Source organism: Tiliqua scincoides, chromosome 6 (assembly GCF_035046505.1).
Source record: "Tiliqua scincoides isolate rTilSci1 chromosome 6, rTilSci1.hap2, whole genome shotgun sequence".
NCBI classification, from domain to species: domain Eukaryota; kingdom Metazoa; phylum Chordata; class Lepidosauria; order Squamata; family Scincidae; genus Tiliqua; species Tiliqua scincoides.
Window position 1 is genome coordinate 85,937,941 of NC_089826.1, and position 25,871 is coordinate 85,963,811.

At 44.6% G+C, this 25,871-nt stretch overlaps 1 protein-coding gene across 1 annotated transcript in view; it reads right to left on the minus strand.

The window, feature by feature from the left end:
* Positions 1–1,730: 1,730 nt before the first annotated feature.
* SMC1B (structural maintenance of chromosomes 1B) overlaps positions 1,731–25,871 on the minus strand; it is a 65,804-nt gene continuing 41,663 nt past the window's right edge. The window contains exons 17-25 of the mRNA XM_066632144.1: positions 25,438–25,583; positions 15,123–15,276; positions 14,537–14,635; positions 10,963–11,119; positions 8,507–8,661; positions 6,514–6,665; positions 4,539–4,608; positions 4,287–4,397; positions 1,731–1,841 (exon numbers count right to left, since the gene is read on the minus strand). Of these exons, the coding sequence (XP_066488241.1) occupies positions 1,731–1,841; positions 4,287–4,397; positions 4,539–4,608; positions 6,514–6,665; positions 8,507–8,661; positions 10,963–11,119; positions 14,537–14,635; positions 15,123–15,276; positions 25,438–25,583 (1,155 nt within the window). The remainder of the gene's footprint in view (positions 1,842–4,286; positions 4,398–4,538; positions 4,609–6,513; positions 6,666–8,506; positions 8,662–10,962; positions 11,120–14,536; positions 14,636–15,122; positions 15,277–25,437; positions 25,584–25,871) is intronic.

Consider the following 25,871-nt stretch of genomic DNA (forward strand, 5'->3'; position numbering starts at 1 on the left):
GGCAAAGGAATTGAGTTTGTTCTGCATTGTCCCCATGGTGCCCAGGGACAGTGGGGGCAGCATTGATGTTGCGCACCCAAGAAACAAGAAAAGCATGAGAGGAACAGGGAGACATTTTAGGAAAGGAAAATTGTGGTGGCATGGCAGTTTAAAAGCAGTTGGAATGTTCAGAAAGAGCAGTTAGAGGCAGTTGGAAAATAACATGGGAAGAGAGACAGTGACTGTGAAAGAAAAGCAGATTGATGAGAATGGCTGAGATAGATGAGAAGCATTCCCTGAAGACCCTCTGAAAAGTCCCATTGAGGAGTGAGCCCCCTGTAGAGAATTTGTATACTTGCCTCATTGTTCTAAAGTTCATAGTAAATTCTTTAAAATAAATACTGCTTTGTCAGTGTTGTTTGATGGGGACCAAGCACCAACCTGACAAATCCAGTGTTAGAGAAAGTGGCCATGGTAATGTCACCAAACAACAAAAGGGGGTTTCAGGCTCCCTTTCGCATGACACTCAGGAAGCCTGTGCCTCAGTGACCGTACGGCTCTTGATTAAGTGTGCAATCTCTCCCTCTAGTCAGGGAAGAAAGCCAAGGGTGAAGGCACTTCTTTTGTGTTTGCCAATGTTTACTTCAAAGAACAGGCCCACATGATTTTGCCTTGGTTACAGGTTTAATCAAGCTGACCAAGCAAGGTCTGGCTGGTCAGGAAATTTACCAAAAAGGAATGCTTCTCCTAAATCAGGGGTTGGTCTGGAGAACCAAAGGTTGGCCTTTTCCCTAAAGGTCTGTGTACTTGACCATTGGATCAACCAAAATACCCCGTGTCCGGGTCATGCTTGCCTGGCATGCACCAGCACCACATGTGTGAAAGAAACAATTTTGCAACAATTTTGCAACAATCTGGCAACAATTTACCTTTTTCTTATCAATTAAATCAACTTGTATTGTTGCCCAAGAGGGAAAACAACCAGCCTTTGTCACAATAGCTTGTAGTATAGACTTTAATCACTCAAGCTACAACAAAAGTTCCAAAAACAACTTGTCGACTAAGAAACAAATAGCACCAAGCAATACTTATTTAAGTTTGCATTTCAAACGTAATTATGCATGTCAAACAAATTTAACAACCAACACCAAGACATTATTTATATAAAGAGGCATTGCATTAATAATCTCCACTTGAGTGGATTTTGAAATGTTAAGTCAGAAATGGCATTGTCTCCAATGCTCATATAATCAAGCTTAATAATCTTAGCTGCTTGCTCTGAAAGATACCAAAACTGATAGAACTTGCAATACAGTGACTTAGGGCCAAACTAGCTGTTACCCCAAAAGACCTGTTGGATAAAATGTTTCAGACAGATAATCAGGATTGGGGATGTAACCAAGTTTTCCCTACTTCAGATCTCACACCATCTGCACAGCTCCTGTCGGGTTCCAGAAGCACAGCTGCCTTTGCAGATTCATATCTGGAACCTTTCAAAGTGGTGGTGGTGAAGTTACCGGGAGAGGATCCAGTCTGATCCTCAAATAGCACACATCTTAGCAGTGAAGTTTCAAATAGAATGAGCATATTTATGCTTGACTTAATTCTGAACAACTAGTTCTAACGCAAAATGTTTCTGAAGTTAGCTTTAAACCTTAAGTCTAAAGGTTCTGCAATTCAGGTTTGCAACATTCAAACCTTTCATGATAAATGAATTACGCAATGTGCTGCAAACAGCCACCAACTGCATCTCATTTCAACACAGAGCTCTTGCTGCGTTTTTGTTGTCTCCCATTTTCATCAGTGTCTGGATATTTGGAGAGATCCAGGGTCAGGACTTGACTGAACATAATATCATCTGGCTGAGAAGAGAAATGGTCACAAGTTAGCATATATCACACTTTGAATTATACAAATTTGGGAATGGGCAGCCCAAGGCTAGCTAAAGTCCTGAGCTGCAATGCAGAGGCGCCTGTGCAACCTCCATTGCATTCAACATGGGAAGAGAGGCTGTTGGAGGCTTCCTCAAGGTAAGGGGACATTTGTCCCCTTGTCCCAGGGTAAGTCCCAGCAGTCTCTATGAGGCTACTCAGGCTTGTGCCAAAATTGCTGGTGCAAGTTTGAGCAGCCCTGTGTCAGGAAATAAATCCCAGGAAGGGGTCAGGATATGGCAGTAGCCAATGCCGGTATTCCTGCCCTCCATGGCCCGGTGAGTGCCTGCATGCTCTAGAGCACACAGGTGTTTGGCTGGTGCTAGCAGGCTGGTGCAGGCCTTAGTGTTGGCAACATGATTATCCAGCCTGCCACAAAGCGCCTTATGGCATGTTTGCTACACGGCATGCTTGTCCCGCTGGTGCAAGGCTGGATAGGATCATGCCATTAGTTGTGTAGCTTCCCGATATGTTTTTCAGCCACCCAACACCTGAAAATCATTGGGGATTTAGTTTTACAGCAGCAAAGCCACACTCCACTTCTACTTTTTCTGAGTGCCTGCCTGTGCTGGAAGAGCTTGACAGTGAACCAACCCTGGAATAACTTCACGTGGCCCTAGACTCCCTTGCCTTTGGCAAGGCACCTGGAAAAGACAGCATCCCTGCTGAAGTCCTAAAGTGCTGCAAAGAGATCATCGTCACTGAGCTGCATGAAATCCTCTGTCTCTGCTGGAGAGAAGGTGGAGTACCTCAAGACATGAGGGATGCAAACATCATCACGCTGTACAAGAACAAAGGCGACAGGGGTGACTGCAACAATTACCGTGGCATCTCCTAGCGTTGTAGGAAAGCTGTTTGCCCGAGTTGCACTAAAGAGGCTCCAGGTACTTGCAGAGAGCGTTTATCCAGAATACCACTGATATGGTATTCTCCCTTAGACAACTGCAGGAGAAATGTAGGGAACAACGACAGCCACTCTTTATAGCCTTCATAGATCTCACAAAGGCTTTCAACTTGGTCAGCAGGGATGGCCTCTTCAAGATTCTCCCCAAGATCGGATGTCCACCCAGACTCCTCAGCATCATCAGGTCTTTCCACAAGGACTTGAAGGGCACTGTTGTCTTTGATGGCTCCACATCAGACCCCTTTGACATCCAAAGCGGAGTGAAGCAGGGCTATGTTCTTGCGCCAGCCTTGTTTGGGATTTTCTTCACTGTCCTGCTGAAGCATGCCTTTGGAACTGCAACAGAAGGCATCTATCTCCGGACCAGATCACATGGAAAGCTCTTCAACCTCTCCAGACTGAGAGCAAAGTCCAAAGTCCAGCTGAAATGTCTGTGTGACTTCCTCTTTGCCGACGATGCAGCTGTCACTACCCACTCTGCCAAAGATCTTCAGCAGCTCATGGATCGTTTTAGCAAGGCCTGCCAAGATTTTGGACTGACGATCAGCCTTAAGAAAACACAGGTCATGGTTCAGGATGTGGACTTACCTCCCTGCATTACAATCTCTGCGCATGAACTGGAGGTTGTCCATGACTTTGTGTACCTTGGCTCAATTATCTCCGACACTCTTTCTCTCGATACCGACCCAAACAAATGCATGGGTAAAGCAGCTACCACATTTTCCAGAATCACAAAGAGTCTGGTCCAACAAGAAGCTGACAGAACATACCAAGATCCAGGTCTACAGAGCTTGCGTCCTGAGTACACTTCTGTACTGCAGTGAGTCATGGACTCTTCGCTCACAACAGGAGAGGAAACTGAACGCTTTCCACATGCGCTGCCTCTGAAGCATCCCCGGCATCACCTGGCAGGACAAAGTTCCAAACAGCACAGTCCTGGAATGAGCTGGAATCCCTAGCATGTATGCACTGCTGAAACAGAGACGCCTACGTTGGCTTGGTTACGTTGTGAGAATGGATGATGGCCGGATCCCAAAGGATCTCCTCCATGGAGAACTCGTGCAAGGAAAGCGCCCTACAGGTAGACCACAGCTGCGATACAAGGACATCTGCAAGAGGGATCTGAAGGCCTTAGGAGTGGACCTCAACAGGTGGGAAACCCTGGCCTCTGAGCGGCCCGCTTGGAGGCAGGCTGTGCAGCATGGCCTTTCCCACTTTGAAGAGACACTTGGCCAACAGACTGAGGCAAAGAGGCAAAGAAAGAAGGCCCATAGCCAGGGAGACAGACCAGGGACAGACTGCACTTGCTCCCAGTGTGGAAGGGATTGTCACTCCCAAATTGGCCTTTTCAGCCACACTAGATGCTGTTCCAGAACCACCATTCAGAGCGCAATACCATAGTCTTTCAAGACTAAAGGTTGCCAACTACTAACTAATGGGGGGAGGGAATAATTACCATAGATCATATGTACCTGAGGACAGACTCCAATTAAAGCATCAGCTCTAGAATAAAACTCTTCCTTTAGCGAAATAACAACAATCTGAAATTGTTCTTGAGACTGCTGCTTGATGAAACTTGATACCTTTGGAGAGGAAAAAGAACCCATAAAGTCTGGTTTGTTAGTGTCCCCTGCCCCCCAATACATGGATTCGAAAAGGAACTTATTTACTCAAATTCTTTGTAGAATATATGAAAAGCACAATTTATAAGATGGGTAACTTACCTTGCCAATGTTTGTGTTATCTAGTGCTGCATCTACTTCGTCCAAAACAAAAAAGGGGGTAGGCCTAAAACTAAAAGTACAAGGCAAATCCAGTTAAAATGACTTATTAAAAGTGCTCAGTTGTACCTTTAAGACTCACTGAAATTATTTTATTAAAGGAGCATGCTTCACAGGCAATTGCCACCTTCATCAGCAGAGTGGAACTAACACATATTAGACTGCAATGGGGGTGGTAGCAACATTTTTAGATTGTCTATTAAAAGTGAATAAAAGATGGACAGCAATAACAGTCTTAAGGCCAATCCTATACTTGAGATACATCAATGTACCACCATATATACCAGTGCAATGACAGCCCCATTAGCCTGAAAGTCTGCTCACCAACGGACACACCAAGGATGCTGGCACAACACTGGAAAAAAGCTGTGCCAAGGTAGTTCAGATATCATTTGGACACCAGCACAGCTCTGTCAGTGGAGGTCAAAACAGGGAGGAAACTGGAGAATGATGTGCAAAGGACATACAAAGAATAAGGAGCAGTCAACATGCACCATATCCTAAGTCCCCATTCAGGAGCTTTTCCTGAAAAATGGACATTCTCCTGAAAAATGATCAAGGACAATGGATGACAAGGAAAAAATGGGAGAAAAGGAGAAGAAAAATTTCTTAGAAAATTTTCCAAAACTTTGATAGGTTGAGGAGCATAGCAAAAATGTGACCTTGTCCTGTAGAGGCACGGCTGGTCTTGGGCATGAAAAGCCATCCCTGAGGCGACTACAGTTTCATTGCCTCTGCCTCCTGGTAGTGGGAGGGGCTAATCCCAGAGGGCTTAGAATGCCACCTTTCTCTACCCAAAGACAGCAGAAAATGGCACATTCTGCCACCTTCCTGCCCACCCGCTTCCCTGTAATGGAGTATGGAATACAGACGACACTTGGCAGCCAGACACAGCACACAAATTCCAGTACTAAAGCCCTGCGAGGAAACCACAACTAAGATGAGCAGCAGAAGGCTATACCAATCTGGCCTCTCTCAAAGGAGAATCTTGGGGATGGAAACCATGGCAAAAGGACACTTTGTGCATAATGGGAGCACTCTGCACAACTTCCCTTGCAACAAGTACAGCAAGGTATTTTGTTGACTGTCTTCTCAGAATTCCTATTGCCATCATTCTTCCCCAGGAGAGGAAGAATACACAAATTGGAACTTCTTCCTTACTATCCCAACAGGGCAAGGACAAGGCACCCCTCTGTGCAGTGACCTACCAGCATCCTGCTTTGCCTGAGGGCTATTAAGACTCCCCTTGTGACTTGTTGCAGTCCCTTCCCTGTCACAAGAGCTTTTTCCAGCTGGTGGATGTCCCCACACAGACATGTTGCCATCAGGATGCCACTCAGTGGATAACAGGCAGTGGTGTTTCCATGGATGCCGGGTGCTTTACTGGAATGGGCTGCATCATTGCTTTGCCAGGACAGGCTTGGCATTTCGCCCTTGTTGTGCATGCTTTGGTGAGCTGTGGGTGTGGTGCTGCCACAATGGGCTTAATATATGACAGATGTTGCATCGGCTTCTGTGCGCTATTGGCACATCATCTAAACAGGACTGGGCCATTAAACAGGCAGTGTGGAAGCAACCCAGAAATCTGTGCACATCCTTCTCATGTCTTCACCAGGTAAAGGGCATCACAGGCTGGGGCATCACTGACAGCATTATGTACCCAGTTCATAAACTGCATATGAAAGCCAGAAAAGACAGACATGCTTCTATAAAGCTTGCGTGAATACAACTAGAATTACTGGCATGTACATCTTTGCACTTTACAGACTGTTGAGGTGCTCTATCTATGTGTTCATACATGGTGGGAGAAGTGAGGACAAAATAATGGAAGAATATAAATCACAAAAGACTTCAAGCTATTCAAAAATAGCTGAGCAAAATGTATTAAAAAACATATAATCTGTTTTGGTTCTACTACCTGTGCATTGCGAACAAAAGAGCCAAAGCTGCTACAGACTTTTCGCCTCCTGACAAGTTGTCCATTGGCATAAATCGTTTTCCAGGAGCTACACAGTTGTAGCCGATGCCTTCCAAGTAAGGTTCCTCAGGATTTTCAGGACTGAGAAATGCCTGAAAGACACATTGTTCCTTATTCAGGGTCAAATCCTATCCAATTTTCTAGCGTCGGTGCAGCTGTGCCAATGGGGCGTGCACTGCACCCTGTGGTGGGGAGGCAGTTACAAAGGCTTCCTCAAGGTATGGGAACATTTGTTCCCTTACCTCGGGGCTGTGTTGCGGCTGCATCAGTGCTAGAAAGTTGAATAGGATTGGGTCCTTAGTTTGTAAGTTAACATGCACATTAGCAAATCCACTTAAAGCTTTATTAAGTGATAACATCTATCAGTTTTCATACATGCAAATATGCTAACGGATTAGCTTATGAATTTTAAGGCGTCAAAATGGGAAAAGGAACTAGGCAAGATTATCCCTTTTCAGGCTTTCTATGTATTATTGTATTTGCAGCACAATCTACTCAGAAGTCTCATTGTTTTCAGTGAAGCTTACTCCCATGAAAGCATGTATAGTATGATTGCAGCCTTACTTGAAGACAGGAGGATGAATTATAATAGGATTTACCTGCAAAGCAGAAGATGTATAAATTAAACATGTATGCAGAATACACAGCTTTAACCATGCTGAATGTATTACAACATATGAGGAATTTACAGCTTTGACTGAAAATAAGAAACCTGAGTGGTTTACATGTTTACAAATTAGAAACTCCCTAATGAAATGGGCAGCCTAATCCTATGCTGCCCCAGCGGCCAGAGGAACAGTGGCACCGAAATGGGACAGCTGCAGGAGATTCCTTGGGGAACACTTGCTCCATTACCCTGGGTAACAGTGCTGTGGCCCCAATGGGTCTCCTTGGAGATGCACCCATGCAGGGCTTCCCAGACAGGGAGGGAGCATAGCTTTGGTGGCAGTCTCTGCTGCTGTCTCTGCCCCCCACCCTCCCCTCCCTCCGACCAGTTCTGCTCCTCCCTGCCTCTCTGAAAGCCTTGCTGACAACTGGTGGCGATACTTACCCCCAGCAGCTCCACTGCTGATTCCTTCTGGCAGTGAGGTTCAGTGTTGACTGGCACTGCCTCAACACTAGTAGTACAAATGTATTGCTGGCAGGAAAGTGCTTTACAGTACATTCATGGCACTCGGCGCTGGTGGTACTAGCATACCACCAGTGCTGGGCACCAAAGGATTGAACCCTAAGGCAACAGGCTAAGAAATCTAACCACATTTGACCAGGTTCTCTGATTTTGCCTCTTAGTTCTAAAGATGTATGATAGCAATGTAGAGTTAATGCCAGATGCGCTGGGACAAAACATGCAACATCTCAATCCAGTTATGGATCAAAATACTCCTCTTGGCTACTCCAGTGACAGAAAACCCTAGCTCAGCCTTTTAAGACCTCCCCTTGGACAGAGTCAAATGGATTTACTTGATCAACAGACCCAGCAGGCTGCTAGAGTTTTCCTCCAGGTCCAGAGTGCTATTAGAGTTCGGAGACAGCCCCTCTGGTGCTGTCAATACACAAACTGCACATCCATTCCAGTGGGTGTGCAAGTTTCAGCAGTCATGATAGAGGAACTGTACAGGCTGTCTAAGACAAGCCAGCTCTCTATCACAAACAAACAAGGGTTATCTATTAGGGTGATGGGATCCCATTCACCACACACCCAAACCCAACAATTCCATTAAGTTGAAGAGATCAAGGGATGAGATACTTTGCTGATTTCTCTGTAATGCTTTACTCAGTCATTTTAAATCTTGAATTTAGTTTATCATTAATTTTCCCCCAAACAATGAGTACTTTCTTGTACTGCCTAGCTCCTGGAGAACTCTTCTGTTTCTGAATAACCAACAGCTAGATCTTTGACAAACTTAGGGAAGGACAGTTATACAAAAATTACCTGAGCACTATCATTTCTGCAGAGTTTCTTGTAAATCTGATCAATAGCTGTCGATATATGTTCAAAGCACTGGTTGAACAGCTCGTATCTTCTTTTTTTCACTTTCTCAAATTCTTGCCTACATACTCTGGCTTCTCTCCTGCAGGCTTCAAATGCTACAAAAGGATAACTGAGCTGCTTTCAATTGAATACAGTAAAATACCATTTTACAGGCATTTAATTTTGCGCCGTACAGATCTAGGTTCTTGAAATTTGTTTAGTGAGATCTTCTTAACATTACAAGAACTCAGAACAAATTGAACTTTAAACATTCCACTGCAAATTTTAACGCTATCCTTCTATCCACCCTTGGGAAAATTTAAACATCTGACACTTTCACAGAGGGGGAAAAAACAACTTCTGAGTTTCAAAGAGAGTACCTACCACTGTATGTACAATTCCCTTGCAGAAGGAAACTTTCAAATGTTAACATTCTATTTCTTCAGCACCACTATGCTTATTCTTTGTTTTATGTTAATGAAATCTAGTGTGACACATACGAAAGAGTGCCTAGCCTATCCTTGTAAAACATGCATTAAACCATTTCTGCCCAATGTTGCATATATGCAACGGGGAACAAATGTGTACAACTGTGGGCTGGACATAAATGGGTTAATAATAATAATACAGGTGTTTATATACCGCCTTTCCTGGTCTTTATTCAGGTCTTTATTCAAGGCGGTTTACATAGGCAGGCTATTTAAATCCCCTAGAGATTTTTACAATTGAAAGAAGGTTCTATCTTTCAAGAACCACAACATTCAGATGTTTCTTTCTGATCTGGTTTCACATTCTGGCCTCCATCCTCCCACGCTCAGAGCAGATGGAATAGCTCGGCTCAGCTTGTCAGCTGCTTCAAGGTCGCACGGTGCCGGTGGCCTCAAACTGGCGACCTGTGGATATTATCTTCAGGCAAATGGAGGCTCTACCCTCTAGACCAGACCTCCTGCCCTCCTGGGTTAAAGCACATTCAGGGTTCATATTCCAACACATCTGGGGCTTCCTGGGTGACCCTTCTCAGTCTCACCCACCCCACAGGGCTGTTCTATGGATAAAAAGGCGGGAAGCAACCATGTACACCTACACCACCCTGAGCTCCTTGGAGGAAGAATGGAATAAAATCATGAAAATGAATAAATTTGCAGACCTAGCGAATTATTTTCTGCTAGTCAAGATCGAATGGCTCTGTTACATAAGCCTAGACCAAGATTCACTCATTTATCTGCATCCTTGTGCTGGACACAGCACAGATCGGGCAGAACTTGTTGCTAAAGTGAGTTAGGGGAAGTGCTTTGGGAAGGAAGCACATTTCTCAGGTGGGCAGAGTTCACTCTAGATCAGGGGTGTCCAAAGTTTTTGGCAGGAGGGCCACATCATCTCTCTGACACTGTTGGGGGCCGGAAGAATTAATTTACATTTAAAAATTTGAATAAATTTGCATAAGTTTACATAAATGAATATATTAAAGATGAACTTATATGCATGAATGAAGGTCTTGCAATAGCTCAAGGCCTATAAAAGGCCTTGCACAAAGCAAGGCTGGCCTTTCCTTTGCTGCTACTACTGCATCACAGACGTGAAACAACAAGCAGTGGAGGGAGCTCTCATCCCACAGCTCACGTGAGAGGTCAAACAGTTGACCTCATGCTGAGAGCAGTTGCGTTGGACCAGTGTGGGCTCTAACAAATCTCCAGAGGGCCAGAGGCTCATTGGAGATTGGGGGCTCCCTGAGGGCCGCATTGAGAGGCCTCGAGGGCTGCAAGTGGCCCCAGGGCCGGGATGTGGGCACCCCTGCTCTAGATTCATCCTGGGTCACCTTTTTGGAATTACACCTACAGATGTGAACTCCTGAACAAAGCTCATGCACAAGGCAAGCTAACAGAAAACAGGGAGTTTGAGATGGAAAACTAGAGATCGCTGCTGGTATGTCAACAGCTCCAAGCAACATGAAAAATAATACAGATACTGTGGTTACATGGGAAGCATGTACCATGTTTGTTTTCCTGCCTGCAAAGGATATGTATTATACCTGTTTCAAGTACAAGACAGTCTCCCTGCTGGAGGAGAAGGTGACAGGGCTTGAAGCATGTCTTTTTATTCTGAGACTCATTCGGGTGGGCAAAGAATTCCTGTACAAAAGACGGAATTCCTCACAAAGGGAAACAGAAGGAAGAAAAAGAAATCCCAATGGAAGATGTGGATACATGGAAACATTTGCACACATATAAAGAACTCAGGCTGCATATAAGCCAAAAAACATTTGGAAGAATTCGCCCATCAAGTCTGTTAATTGGCAACAGCAAAATAAGGCCCATTCACAGCAGTAAGAAACGTTAAGACCATGTGAAGTACTTGCAGAGCAAGGACTGCCTACCACTTACTCAGAACAACTATTCATTAGAAAGGCTCAGTATTACCATCAATTGATTCTTGGAATCTGTCTGAAACAATATGCAATCTCTCCAGTGCTCTCAGATTTGGTGCTGCTGTTTTTAATAACATATTTTCTTTAGATGCTATTTCCTGCTGAAACTGTTCTAGATGAGCCTCAATCTCTTTGTCAGTCTGCAAGTCCTAGTTTTAAGATGAAACAAAGAACTATGAAAATCTCAAGGAAATGTTTCTGAGACTTTAGCAATTGCCCTGAATGTTTAATTTGAAGACAAAATCTGGGGGCATATGCAGACATCCTCACTGCAGTTCATTCACATATTGATTTGTCCTCATATTGCCCCACATGCATGTCCACTGCTGATTACTGTTGGACGCTATGGATTCAGATTTTGTCATTTTTTAGGCAATGGTAAAAGCTCACAAGCTTCATATATAACATACCAATAACATTAATGTAGTGTGCTAATGCTACCACCAATATGAGCACTACTGTTCACATGAAACTGCTGGAAGAGGAATGCTAATTATGACAGGCTATACCAAAGTTCCCAAACTTCCTTGGTTCACGTCACCCTTAGTGTCTCAGTAAATTTTTCATGGCACTCCTAGACCAAAAGAAATATCCAACAGAAGTAAAACTGGAGAGAGTTGCTCCTCCCTCCCAGGACAGGGCTTGCCATGAAGTGACATGAAATGGTTGCATGGAACAGCACCTTGGAAAGGGGGTAAATGGATGAGACCCCAGCCCATCTATCTGCCACACCACTGGGCACTCAAATTCTTTCTACATGTGGGAGCAGGTCAGAAGAGAATTGCAACAGTGGCAGCCCCCTTCTCCCTCCAGTGCTGCTAGGGGGAGAAGGGGGAAGGAAAAGAGAAAAAAGGTTCCATGGTTCCAAATCACTTCTCCCCACCCTACAAAGCATGAAGTGGGCAGGGAGAGGTGAACTGGAGCCCACCCTTCCCAAGAATGTGGCATGCAGCCTCCTTTCTCTGTGCCATTTCTGTTTGCAAGGAGCAGTGCATACTGGGCTCCCATCACACAGTGCTCTCAACCATCTCAAGCAGAATTGGGTGGAGTACAGAGGTTGCACACTACATTCTTCAACAGTAATGAGAAAGGGGAGATAGAGGTGCATCTGCTCATTTTCCTGCCCCACTCTTCCTCCTCATTCGGGGGTGTGTGTGTGTGTGTGTGTGTGTGTGTGTGTGTGAGTGCATGTGCAGAGGTGGCATGGAAGGACGACATTTGGGCAGTGCAGGAACACATGCCATCCCTGCTCCAAATGCTCTTAAGTTCAGCTAATTCACCTAAACCCTTTCTAGGACCAACCCATCTAAGGCTGTGCTGCCTTCCCTTGGCAACCTTCAGTCTCGAAAGACTACGGTATCGCGCTCTGAATGGTGGTCCTGGAACAGCATCTAGTGTGGCTGAAAAGGCCGATTCGGGAGTGACAATCTCTTCCACACTGGGAGCAAGTGTAGTCTGTCCCTGGTCTGTCTCCCTGGCTATGGGCCTTACTCTTCAAAGTGGGAAAGGCCATGCTGCACAGCCTGCCTCCAAGCGGGCCGCTCAGAGGCCAGGGTTTCCCACCTGTTGAGGTCCACTCCTAAGGCCTTCAGATCCCTCTTGCAGATGTCCTTGTATCGCAGCTGTGGTCTACCTGTAGGGCGCTTTCCTTGCACGAGTTCTCCATAGAGGAGATCATTTGGGATCTGGCCATCATCCATTCTCACGACATGACCAAGCCAACGTAGGCGTCTCTGTTTCAGCAGTGCATACATGCTAGGGATTCCAGCTCATTCCAGGACTGTGTTGTTTGGAACTTTGTCCTGCCAGGTGATGCCGAGGATGCGTCAGAGGCAGTGCATGTGGAAAGCGTTCAGTTTCCTCTCCTGTTGTGAGCGAAGAGTCCATGACTCGCTGCAGTACAGAAGTGTACTCAGGACGCAAGCTCTGTAGACCTGGATCTTGGTATGTTCCGTCAGCTTCTTGTTGGACCAGACTCTCTTTGTGAGTCTGGAAAACGTGGTAGCTGCTTTACCCATGCGCTTGTTTAGCTCAGTATTGAGAGAGTGTCGGAGATAATTGAGCCAAGGTACACAAAGTCATGGACAACCTCCAGTTCATGCGCAGAGATTGTAAAGCAGGGAGGTGAGTCCACATCCTGAACCATGACCTGTGTTTTCTTCAGGCTGATTGTCAGTCCAAAATCTTGGCAGGCCTTGCTAAAACGATCCATGAGCTGCTGGAGATCTTTGGCAGAGTGGGTAGTGACAGCTGCATCCTCAGCAAAGAGGAAGTCATGCAGACATTTCAGCTGGACTTTGCTCTCAGTCTGGAGAGGTTGAAGAGCTTTCCATGTGATCTGGTCCAGAGATAGATGCCTTCTGTTGCAGTTCCAAAGGCCTGCTTCAGCAGGACAGCGAAGAAAATCCCAAACAAGGTTGGCACAAGAACACAGCCCTGCTTCACTCCGCTTCAGATGTCAAAGGGGTCTTATGTGGAGCCATCAAAGACAACAGTGCCCTTCATGTCCTTGTGGAAAGATCTGATGGTGCTGAGGAGCCTGGGTGGACATCTGATCTTGGGGAGAATCTTGAAGAATTTGGGGAGAATCTGACCAGGTCGAAAGCCTTTGTGAGATCTATGAAGGCTATAAAGAGTGGCTGTCGTTGTTCCCTGCATTTCTCCTGCAGTTGTCTAAGGCCATATCAGTGGTGGACCTGTTGGCTCGGAATCCACACTGCGATTCTGGATAGACGCTCTCTGCAAGTACCTGGAGCCTCTTTAGTGCAACTCGGGCAAACAGCTTTCCTACAACGCTAAGGAGAGAGATGCCGTGGTAGTTGTTGTAGTCACCCCTGTCACCTTTATTCTTGTACAGCGTGATGATATTTGCATCCCTCATGTCCATCTTCTCTCCAGCAAAGACACAGGATTTCATGCAGCTCAGTGACAATGATCTCTTTGCAGCACTTTAGGACTTCAACAGGGATGCTGTCTTTTCCAGGTGCCTTGCCAAAGGCAAGGGAGTCCAGGGCCACGTGAAGTTCTTCTAGGGTTGGTTCACTGTCAAGCTCCTCCAGCACAGGCAGGCACTCAATGTTGTTCAGTGTTGTTCAGTTGCTCTCCCTCTGCAATTTCCAAATACCCACAACTCCCTCTCCCCCTCTGCAAACTTCCGTTTGCCTCCTCCCTGCTCTCCCTCTGCAATTTCCAAATACCCACAACTCCCTCTCTGCAAACTTCCATTTGCCTCCTCCCTGCTCTCCCTCTGCAATTTCCAAATACCCACAACTCCCTCTCCCCCTCTGCAAACTTCCATTTGCCTCCTCCCTGCACTCCCTCTGCAATTTCCAAATACCCACAACTCCCCCTCCCCCTCTGCAAACTTCTGTTTGCCTCCTCCCTGTTGTGCTGCTTTAATGTGACAGAAAGGCAACTGCTGCTGTAGTGCTACATTTCAATATTTTAAATAAATGAGAGGTAGTGGATGTCAACTAACATTTTTGAAGTCAATTCTTTCTAAAAGCTAAAGAAAACATTATTTGTCGTGCATTATAATAAACAGGAAACTTAGTAGATTTTCTTACCTTCAGCTCTTCTGAAAGACTGCTGTAGTCTATATGAATTGCCAGCTCTCTTTCATAAATATCAGCTGTTGCTTGAGACCTTTCAGTATCGTGTCCCAACTGTAATTTAGAAAGATTAAATTGCTACAAAAATTAAATTGGGTATGTAATAATTTAATACAATCAACAGCAGCATTTGTTTTCCTTCTCTTTCCTGTTCAGGCATAATTTTTTGTCCATGTTATCTGGTCTCCTATTCATGAGTATCTTTCTGCAGCTTCCTCCTTTATGAGGGACAGAAAAACTAATTCTTATATATTCCTCAGAATGTCAGAGATGAAGAACTGCTTCACATCTCAACAGAAAAGCATCAGACAAAAAAGGAACTATTCCAGAGGAGAAACCATAGAAGGAACCTGCCTGTACTGGTTTTGACTGTGTGTACTGTCACAGTGTACAAGTACAGTAATGAATCTTGTATAAATCGGGTGCACACCATCGAAGAAAACTCTTGTTTGATCATGCTGGGTAAGACAGATTTATGAACAAACTCAAAGCCTACCATTGTCTTTAATCAAAACTATGCAAGAAAAAATGGCTAAAATACCTCTACTTCACTAATGTCATCCAAAGATCCCAACAGAAGGTTTATCCTTAAATCTTGTAGCTTGCATTCAAGAAGCCTATTATGCCTTTCTAATTTTTTCTGTTCCAGTAAGCTATCGATTGACATCACTTCCTTTTGTAACTTTCCCATCTCTCTGCCGAAAAAAAGCAAAAACATGCAAAACCTGACATTTCAGAAATCAGTGTTGAAAAATTATATGGGAGGCAGGTTTAGTATATTCCTAATTTAGATTGAAAATCTAAAAGCTTTTGCATGAGTGGAGATACTAGGTTTTCCAAAGTACTATGGAACTGCACTTTAAGCACAAAGTGTTAATGCCAATTTTGGCATTTGTCCCTAACATCAATTCAGTGTTTCCTAACTCTCTCCCAAATTTAGAAAATTTTTTGCTCACCATACCCTAAAAATGGGATAGCAGATTAGACTACGAGAGGAGGAATGGGGATGGGGGGTTCTATATAGTATATTACATTACACTACACTACACAATCCTATGCATGCCTACTCAGAAGTCCCATTGAGTTCAATGGGGATTATTCCAAGGAAGTGCGTATAGGATTGTAGCCTTACATGTGTTATAATAGCCCTCTGTACTAAATTACCATATATTCTATCAACACCAATGCAATTAATATTTTTTAATGAAAAACAAACGAGATTACTATGGTGAAATCTTTGCTCCTTCAGTGTTTCTGTGTTAGGTATTCTAATTTCCCAGCAATTTAGTCTACATATGGAGGTGTGCTGCATCTGAATTAAGAGGCGGCTGTGCAAGATTCAATCTGTTACTTCTAATCTGTGCAGGTTTCACTTTGCATTTTCTAGTATATATGGTGCCTGAAGGTAGTTTCATGTATTAATAAGAAGTAGCATGAGTAGACGCCGAAGTCAGATTGTGAAACTGCTCTTCTCTCTCCCGGTAAAACAGAAGGAATTTGCAAATTTTCTGGCAGTCAGGTTGGAAGCATTAGATGCAGTTAAAACTCAAAGGGGAAAACTTGCAAAGTCTTTCTTCACAAGTTGTAACAGTGTTGTGTATGTGATTCTTTTGCACACTTGCTCTTGCCACTTTCTCTTACAAATCAAAATCATCCTATGATAAATAAAACAATATTAAACAAGTGTAGATTCACCAAGCACTGCAAGTGCACAAGCAGTTCCACAAACACACAATGGCTTCAATATTTCTCAACTCCCAGATCCTCAACCTGCAATGCAAGAGATGATGCCTGAAGTTCCACCAACTCAAGACCAGTTTGTCAGGTAATCAAGAAGCTAGGTAGAAGAAGAATCAAGGTAAATTAGAAGCTCTGTTATACATGCAGGAATTCTCCATGTAGGCTTCTGGATCTTGGCTGTATGCTGAAATGTACATATGTGGTAAAAATTCTTGATTTTCCCCATTTTTTTTCTCTTATTTTTGGACTCCTACACCTGCCTCCCTCCAGGTCTCTATGATGCTTCAACCTTCTAAACTAGACTGCTGGGACATCCTGTGGCAAAAGTCTTTTTGAATTTAGCACCACTACAAGGAACCACATGTCAGGGCAGACAAGTCAGAATCTGGCCCGTTTGTCTTCATGTCAGAGTTCAGTCATAACAATAGATAAAATCTCCTGCAGAGATTAGCATGTACCAGCTGACTAGGCATTCCACTCTGCCTGACCAGGCCAATTGGCAGGTACAGGTACCCAAGTAGTCATCCTAATGGATCAGTCATGACATCACCATTGACTCTAAGTTAGACAAGGTGATGTCTCTACGATGGCTCTGTATGTTGCCATGGATCACTGTCATAAAGAACTACTGATTTAACAAAAAGTTCATCCAGTGAGTGCTGCAACCAGAGTCTGGAACAAGATGGATAGGGAATAAGATGGATAGAGTAGGGAAAAAAGTACTCAGTTATCTGCAGGAATCTGTTACTGGTTCGCTTGCATTTTGATCTCCTTGGTCCTCTTTGTTCCAACAAGGTCAGTATGACCAAAAATGGGTGCACTTCCTATGTCCAACCGGGTAGATGGGACTTGTCAGCCTGGGAAGGCAGCTCATCTAAGAGAAGGAAACTCTGACCTCAAACCTCCACTGCCTTGTGGCTATATCCAGTTGTGGAAAAGGCTTCAGGAGTCAACCTCGAGGCAAAATCCGGAGCTGGAGTCCCTGAGGCAGTTCACAGCTGTACACAGTCACGCTCTGGCAACTCCTGCGATGCCACTGGAACCAACCGTATTGGCTTCTGCCTTCCATTGGACCATTCCAGCGACGTGGAGAGGGGGGATTTGCTGGATGGGTAACAGCCTATCCTCCATACCTTCTTTACTCAGGCTTCGTGCACTGGAGAGGACACTCCAACTTTGCATATGGCGTCGGCACAACACGGGAAGCAGCAGTTTACCAGTTATAAGTCTTTGCTTGATTGGCATAGAGCGTGACGCCAGGGGCTGCTTCAGACGGTGGGAGAGATCATTGCATCTCATTGGGCAGCTACCACCCGCCTTAAGCTGGGCAGTCCCCAGCCAGTAAGGTGTTGCCTCGCCAAGGTCCGTTAACCTCATGGGGTGCGTGGGGTTTAGGGTGAAAACCGACAAGCGGATCAACAACTCTGCACCATGCAACAGAAAACTCCTACCCTAAAGCTGGGCACCTGGAACGTAAGGACAATGGCACCTGGCTTCTCTGATGACCTGCAAGAAATAGACGACGCCCGCAAAACAGCTGTCATCGACATGGAGCTGAGCAGACTGCAGGTGGACATCGTTGCCCTTCAAGAGACTAGGCTGCCAGATTTCGGATCTGTCAAGGAGATAAATTTCTCATTTTTCTGGCAGGGAAAATCACCAAACGAAACAGGGAACATGGCGTTGGCTTTGCGGTCAGAAATACCTTGCTGAAATCCATCATCCCACCTACTGTGGGAAGTGAAAGAATTTTGTCCCTGCAGCTCGTCATCAGCAGGACTTGTCACTCTCATCAGTGCATATGCACCGACTCTGTCGTCTCCAGCAGAAGCCAAAGACAAATTCTATGATGATCTGGCCACCACTATCAAGAAGAACCCCGTAAAAGAGCCATTGTTCATCCTCAGTGATTTCAATGCTAGAGTTGGTGCTGATCACAGTTCGTGGCCCACTTGCTTAGGTCAGTTCGGCACTGGGAAGATGAAAGAAAATGGCCAACGCCTGCTAGAGCTTTGCTGTCATCACGGTCTCTGTGTCAGCAACATGTTCTTCAACACAAAGCCCCAACACAGAGTCTCTTGGAGACACCCAAGATCAAAGCACTGGCACCAGCTCAACCTGATTCTTACCAGACGCTCCAGCCTTCCCAGCATCAAGATCACACGCAGTTATCAGGGTCCTGTCTGCGACACTGACCACTCCCTGCTGTGCAGCAGAGTGAAACTGCAAACAAAGCGACTGTATCATACGAAAAAGGAAGACCTCGCATTGATACCAGCAAGACCCGGGATCAGAGAAAAGTGGAGGAATTTGCACAAGCGCTTGAGGAATCTCTTCCAGGCCCGGCCGACGCAAGCGCATCCAAGATGGGAACATTTCAAGAATACCGTTTACGACTCGGCGAAGTAGCAACGAACCTTGGGGGCTCCCGGGGGGATTGCTAAATAGATGTGTTTTTCATGTGCCTTAACAACTAAGGCACGCTTCGGTGCCAGGAAGAAGGTACGAAGAGCTGATAGCTTGAACGGGGGAGTTCTTTGATACAAGCAATTTCAAGGATTTTTCTCCGTTTGCTGTGTGCTGAATCACATCTATCCCAGTCGCCGTTTTGGAGATACGGAAAGCCGAGAACTTCCACCCCCACGGCCTAGATACAACAACATAACAGCAAAAAAAAATTTAAACTGTGAGTAAACTTGCTTATTAGAAGGCTTTAATGAGTACTGCAATCAAGACATCAGAAGGAGGAAGAGATAATTTTAGGATTATTTACGTTGGCCGGTAGCCACCCAGAGGGGAAACAAGCGAAGTTGGATTTCCCCTGCTGGAGTAACACAAGATTATTTTGATGGTATGCACCGAAGAGAAATAAATAAGAGGAAAAGAAATGCCTGATTAATATTCAACGGCTCAAAAGGGAAAAAAAGAAAAAAGGAATACACCTTTACTTTCACTTTCCCAGCAACAGGCTTGAAATCTATCCTGCTATCCTGCTCATTTAAAGGCATACTAACCTAATTTGACTCTGTTATTGTTCTGGATTATTGATATACCCTTTTTGGAAGAAGGCAGCCAAGATAAAGATTTGGATGACTCTTTAATTGTTTTGACTGATTTGATATTGATTGGATTTGGAATATTGATTTATATTTTTTGGATACAAAAATTGGAAAGTAGCCCTATAACAAGCGGCTGGACTTGATGCTGACAAAAATGGCATTTCAAAATCTAAAGGATGTTGGTAACAGCCAGAACTTATTAAGGGATTTCTTGATGGATTTTAGAAGAGAAATGGAACAACAGGTTAGAAAATTATCTGAACAAATCAAGCAAACAAGCTCCTCTCTCATAAGCATGCAGGAGGGTGAAATTAAAGAAGTGGACTATTTTGAAATCAGACAGGAGACGGAAGAAGTAATTGTTACTATAACAATTAAGAGACTTAAGGAAGAAAAAAGAGGAAACATGCAGGGAGCAAGCTATCTCAAGAAGAGGAAGAATTTATGGATCAAAAACAGAATGAACAACAGAATGAAGAAGAAGAAAGAAAGAGGAGCCAAGAAATTTGAGAGATTCAGGAAGAAAAAGAAGTGGAAGAAACAGTAGGAGGAGTAAAAAGGAGCACTGATAAGACAGAGAACGAACCAAGCATTAAGACAGAAAGTTAAAATGGCTGAACAATAAGTAAAAAAATTTTTTATTTATATTAAGTCAAAATAGAGGTAAATGAAAATTTGAAATATAAATTTGGTGAAAATGCATTAAGATAAATAAGGGGTATTTTTTTTTTAAAAATGAATTGTAGACAGAGAACAAAGTAAGCACTAAGACAGAAAGTTAAAATGAACAATAAGTAGAATTTTTTTTAACCATATTAAGTCAAAATAGATGTAATTGAAAATTGGAAATATAAATATTGTGAAAATTAAGTGGTATTAAGATAAATAAGGGATATTTTTTGAAAAAGAATTGTAATTGGAGATTTCTTTTAGATGTGATATTAGAAACTAAGAATTAGATAAGAGATTTTATTTTAGATGTTAGTTTAGTGGTAAGAAGAGTCTATAAATGAAATTTTGAAGCCTTTTTATGATTGGATAGATATGGAAAATGATATGGAAAATGATATAAAATATGTTATAAGAGACATTGAAGTGTGTAATACCATGGTAATTGAAGGTATTCCTTTTAGATGCGATATTAGATATTAAGAATTAGATAAGAAAGATTTTATTTTAGAGATTAGGTCAGTGGTAAGAAGTTTGTATAAGTAAAAATTTGAAGCCTTTTTATGATGAGTTAGATAAGGTTAGAGGAAAAATATTGATTGTTTATTTAAACTATTAATCAGTAGATTAAATAATATGATAATTTTTGTATTGATGAATAATTTCGTTTGGATTAAGGTATGTTGTAATCGATGGCCACCACCTTGTGTGTAACCTATGTAGTCCTAACCCTAAGTCTATCCAATTTTCCTTACCTGTATCTGTAATAAATAAATAAAACATTATATTAAAAAAAAGAAAGAATACCGTTTACAACACCGCCTTATCCATATTCGACAAGAAGACCAACAAGGCGGCAGACTGGTTTGAAGCCCACTCTGAGGAGTTGACACCAGTCATTGAGGAAAAGAGGAGAGCTCAAGCAGCATACAAGGCCTGTCCCAGTGAGCGCAACCTGCAGGTCCTCCAAGCTGCTCGCAGCAAAGTCCACCAGACTGCCAGGAGATGTGCTAACGACTACTGGCTCAAGCTCTGTTCCCAGATACAGATATCAACTGACACGGGCAACATCAAGGGGATGTATGATGGTATCAAGCAGATACCATCCAACACAGGTCCAACACAGGTCCAACACAGAAGAAAATTGCCCCTCTGAAGTCTGCCGCAGGCGAGGTCATCCAGGATCGGGTGCAGCAGATGGAACGCTGGGTGCAGCACTACTCTGAGCTATACTCCAGAGAAAATGTAGTCACTGAAGAAGCGCTGAACAACATTGAGTGCCTGCCTGTGCTGGAGGAGCTTGACAGTGAACCAAACCTAGAAGAACTTCACGTGGCCCTAGACTCCCTTGCCTTTGGCAAGGCACCTGGAAAAGACAGCATCCCTGCTGAAGTCCTAAAGTGCTGCAAAGAGATCATTGTCACTGAGCTGCATGAAATCCTCTGTCTCTGCTGGAGAGAAGGTGGAGTACCTCAAGACATGAGAGATGCAAACATCATCACGCTGTACAAGAACAAAGGCGACAGGGGTGACTACAACAACTACCGTGGCATCTCTCTCCTTAGCGATGTAGGAAAGCTGTTTGCCCGAGTTGCACTAAAGAGGCTCCAGGTACTTGCAGAGAGCGTTTATCCAGAATCACAGTGCGGATTCCGAGCCAACAGGTCCACCACTGATATGGTATTCTCCCTTAGACAACTGCAGAAATGCAGGGAACAACGACAGCCACTCTTTATAGCCTTCACAGATCTCACGAAGGCTTTCGACCTGGTCAGCAGAGACGGCCTCTTGAAGATTCTCCCCAAGACCGGATGTCCACCCAGGCTCCTCAGTATCATCAGATCTTTCCACAAGGACATGAAGGGCACTGTTGTCTTTGATGGCTCCACATCAGACCCCTTTGACATCCAAAGTGGAGTGAAGCAGGGCTGTATTCTTGCGCCAACCTTGTTTGGGATTTTCTTCACTGTCCTGCTGAAGCATGCCTTTGGAACTGCAACAGAAGGCATCTATCTCCGGACCAGATCACATGGAAAGCTCTTCAACCTCTCCAAACTGAGAGCAAAGTCCAAAGTCCAGCTGAAATGTCTGCGTGACTTCCTCTTTGCCGAGGATGCAGCTGTCACTACCCACTCTGCCAAAAATCTCCAGCAGCTCATGGATCATTTTAGCAAGGCCTGCCAAGATTTTGGACTGACAATCAGCTTTAAGGAAACACAGGTCATGGTTCAGGATGTAGACTCACCTCCCTGCATTACAATCTCTGCGCATGAACTGGAGGTTGTCCATGACTTTGTGTACCTTGGCTCAATTATCTCCGACACTTTCTCTCAATACCGAGCTAAACAAGCGCATGGGTAAAGCAGCTACCACGTTTTCCAGACTCACAAAGAGAGTCTGGTCCAACAAGAAGCTGACGGAACATACCAAGATCCAGGTCTACAGAGCTTGCGTCCTGAGTACACTTCTCTACTGCAGCGAGTCATGGACTCTTCGCTCACAACAGGAGAGGAAACTGAATGTTTTCCACATGTGCTGCCTCTGACGCATCCTCGGTATCACCTGGCAGGACAAAGTTCCAAATAGCACAGTCCTGGAACGAACTGGAATCCCTAGCATGTATGCACTGCTGAAACAGAGAAGCCTGTGTTGGCTTGGTCATGTCATGTGAATGGATGATGGCTGGATCCCAAAGGATCTCCTCTATGGAGAATTTGTGCAGGGAAAGCGCCCTACAGGTAGACCACAGCTGCGATACAAGGACATCTGCAAGAGGGATCTGAAGGCCTTAGGAGTGGACCTCAACAGGTGGGAAACCCTGGCCTCTGAGCGGCCTGCTTGGAGGCAGGCTGTGCAGCATGGCCTCTTCCAGTTTGAAGAGACACTTTGCCAACAGACTGAAGCAAAGAGGCAAAGAAGGAAGGCTCATAGCCAGGGAGACAGACCAGGGACAGACTACACTTGCTCACAGTGTGGAAGGGATTGTCACTCCCGAATCAGCCTTTTCAGCCACACTAGACGCTGTGCCAGAACCACCATTCAGAGCGCGATACCATAGTCTTTCGAGACTGAAGGTTGCCAACTAACTAGCTAACCCCATGTCCAGACTCTGGCACAGGTATACAACCAAGGCTATCTTTACCACAAATTACTATCTATCCCCCAGTAAAACCAGTCTGACAAATAACAGGTAATGGGAAGAGGAAATTAGGGAGAAAGGACATTTGCTAACCACTAGGTGCTGTGCCTGTTCGACCCCTCTGTGCTTCCCTTCCACCACAACATACATATAGCATTTTACAACATGATTAACAAGTAAGAAAATGCTAAAAATGAAGCAATCATTTCCCTTAAAAGTGACTCCTGGAATTCTTATATTTCTGACCTAATTACCGTATTTTTCGCTCTATAAGACGCACTTTTTCCCCCCCAAAAAGTGGGGGGAAAAGTGTGTGCGTCTTATGGAGCGAATACTGCAAAAAAAAAAAAAAAAAAAAAAAACTCCGCCCCTGGCCCCGCCCCCTGCCCGCTCTGCTCGGCTCCACTTCCCAGGAAAGCGTGGGTGGGGTGGCAGTCTTGCTGAGCAAGCCCGCGTGTCTACTCAGAAGTAAGTCTCAGAGTCACTGGGGTTCACTCCCAGGAAAGCGGGGCGTGGGTGGGTGGGATGGCAGGCTCGCTGAGAAAGCCCACGTGTCTACTCAGAAGTAAGTCTCAGAGTCACTGGGACTCACTCCCAGGAAAGGGGGGGGATGGCAGGCTCGCTGAGAAAGCCCACGTGTCTACTCAGAAGTAAGTCTCAGAGTCACTGGGACTCACTCCCAGGAAAGCTTGGGTGGGATGGCAGTCTTTCTGAGCAAGCCCCTAGAGCAGGGGTGCTCATTATGTCGATCCTCGAGCTACCAGTCCATCTCCAGGCGAAATGAGTCAATCGCGAGTGAGCCCCTGGCAGGCTTGTGAGCCTAGGGAGTGAGTCCAGGGAGCCCAGGGACTGAGACGGGCTCCTCCCTGGGAGAGGAGGAGCTGGCAGGCTTTTCTCCCGTCCACTCATCCCTGGGAGTGAGCCCCATTGGCTCTACTGGGGCTGACTTACCTTTCCCCTGCTTTTGCACTGGTATGTATGGAGATCTGCACCCCCCCCCACTTCCATCTGTTGGTTCTGTGTGCAAGGGGTTTTGCAATGGTCTTGCTGTGATGCCTATACAGAGATCTTACCTCCCCCACACTTTTCCCCTGCTTTTGCACTGCTGTGTATGGAGATCTGCACCCCCCCCCCACTTCCATCTGTTGGTTCTGTGTGCAAGGGGTTTTGCAATGGTCTTGCTGTGATGCCTATACAGAGATCTTACCTCCCCCACACTTTTCCCCTGCTTTTGCACTGGTATGTATGGAGATCTGCCCCCACCCCCCACTTCCATCTGTTGGTTCTGTGTGCAAGGGGTTTTGCACTGGTCTTGCTGTGATGCCTATACAAAGATCTTACCTCCCCCACATTTTTCCCCTGTTTTTGCACTGGTCTGTATAGAGATCTGCCCCCCCCCCTTGTATTGGAATCCAGGAAGATCTGGTGAGGAGGTAGATGTGGTGTCAGCAGTGGCCCCTTTAAGGGTAAGGCCTGGGCATCCAGCAGAGTGTGCTGCACAGCTGCAGCCACTGGAAGGCAATAGGGCCCTCAGGGATATAAGGAGTACCTGAGGCAGAAAGGGTTTATGGGTTTTGAAGGAGTGCAGGTTGGAGGTAGGGGAGGAGACTGACTGGGTTTATTGAATTTGGAATCTGACTGTGGCTTGTGACTGGACTTGGATACCCTGATGGATTTGACTGAACTACCTGGAACCTGACCTTGGACTGTAATTTGGCTTATTGGCTCTGGACTCTGATTTGGTAACTCTGAATGATGGGACTGATTTACGTGGCATCTGTGGACTGGAACTGGACTCATTTTTGCTTGCTGCACTGGTGAGTTGCACAAGGGGGACTGATCAGCCTTAAGCGGGCAGGAGGCCCAGTGGATTGGAATTTGGCAGAACATCATTGTAGCAGAAAGATAATGTGATCCCCTATTTGCGTGCACCTGCTTTTGTGAGCTTCATAAATTCTGACTCTAGCGATGATGAGTTCTTGGGGTTTCCAGAAAACTAGAGTGCTCAAACCTTTAAGGCTCTCCATTTGTTAATGACCGTGATAATGGTTCTTAATGCCACTGTTGACTGCTGTTCACTTTACATGGTTCAAATGTTATTCTGTTATAGTTTAATAAATATTTTATTACACTATTTGGTTCAGAATATTTTTTTCCTTGTTTTTCTCCTCTAAAAACTAGGTGCGTCTTATGGTCAGGTGCGTCTTATGGAGCGAAAAATACGGTACTCTTTGCATACCATCAATTACCTATTTAGAGTTAATAACATCTTCCTTGATTCCTCAACTTGATTCTGTGCTTCTGCAACATTAGTTTTATTAACATCCTGCCTTTCCTTAAGTTGCTGCAATTCTGCCATAACTTCATCCACCATCTGTAAAATGTTCTCCTCATCCTATGTAAGAAACAGTCATTTTTGAAACATTCTGCAGTTTATAATTATAAAAAATTATTAGTTTATAATGTTAACTTAACATTCTGCAGTTAAAAAATTTTAAAATTTTGAAACATTCTGCAGTTTATAATTTTAAAAACATTCTGCAGTTTATAATTTTTTAAAAAAATTTAAAATTTAGATGACCTTGTTATCTAGACCAGTGCTACTCAAACTGTGGATCATGGACCATTGCTGGTCCACAAGTCATTGGCTGCCAGTCTGCAGCATAACTGTTCTGACTTCCTA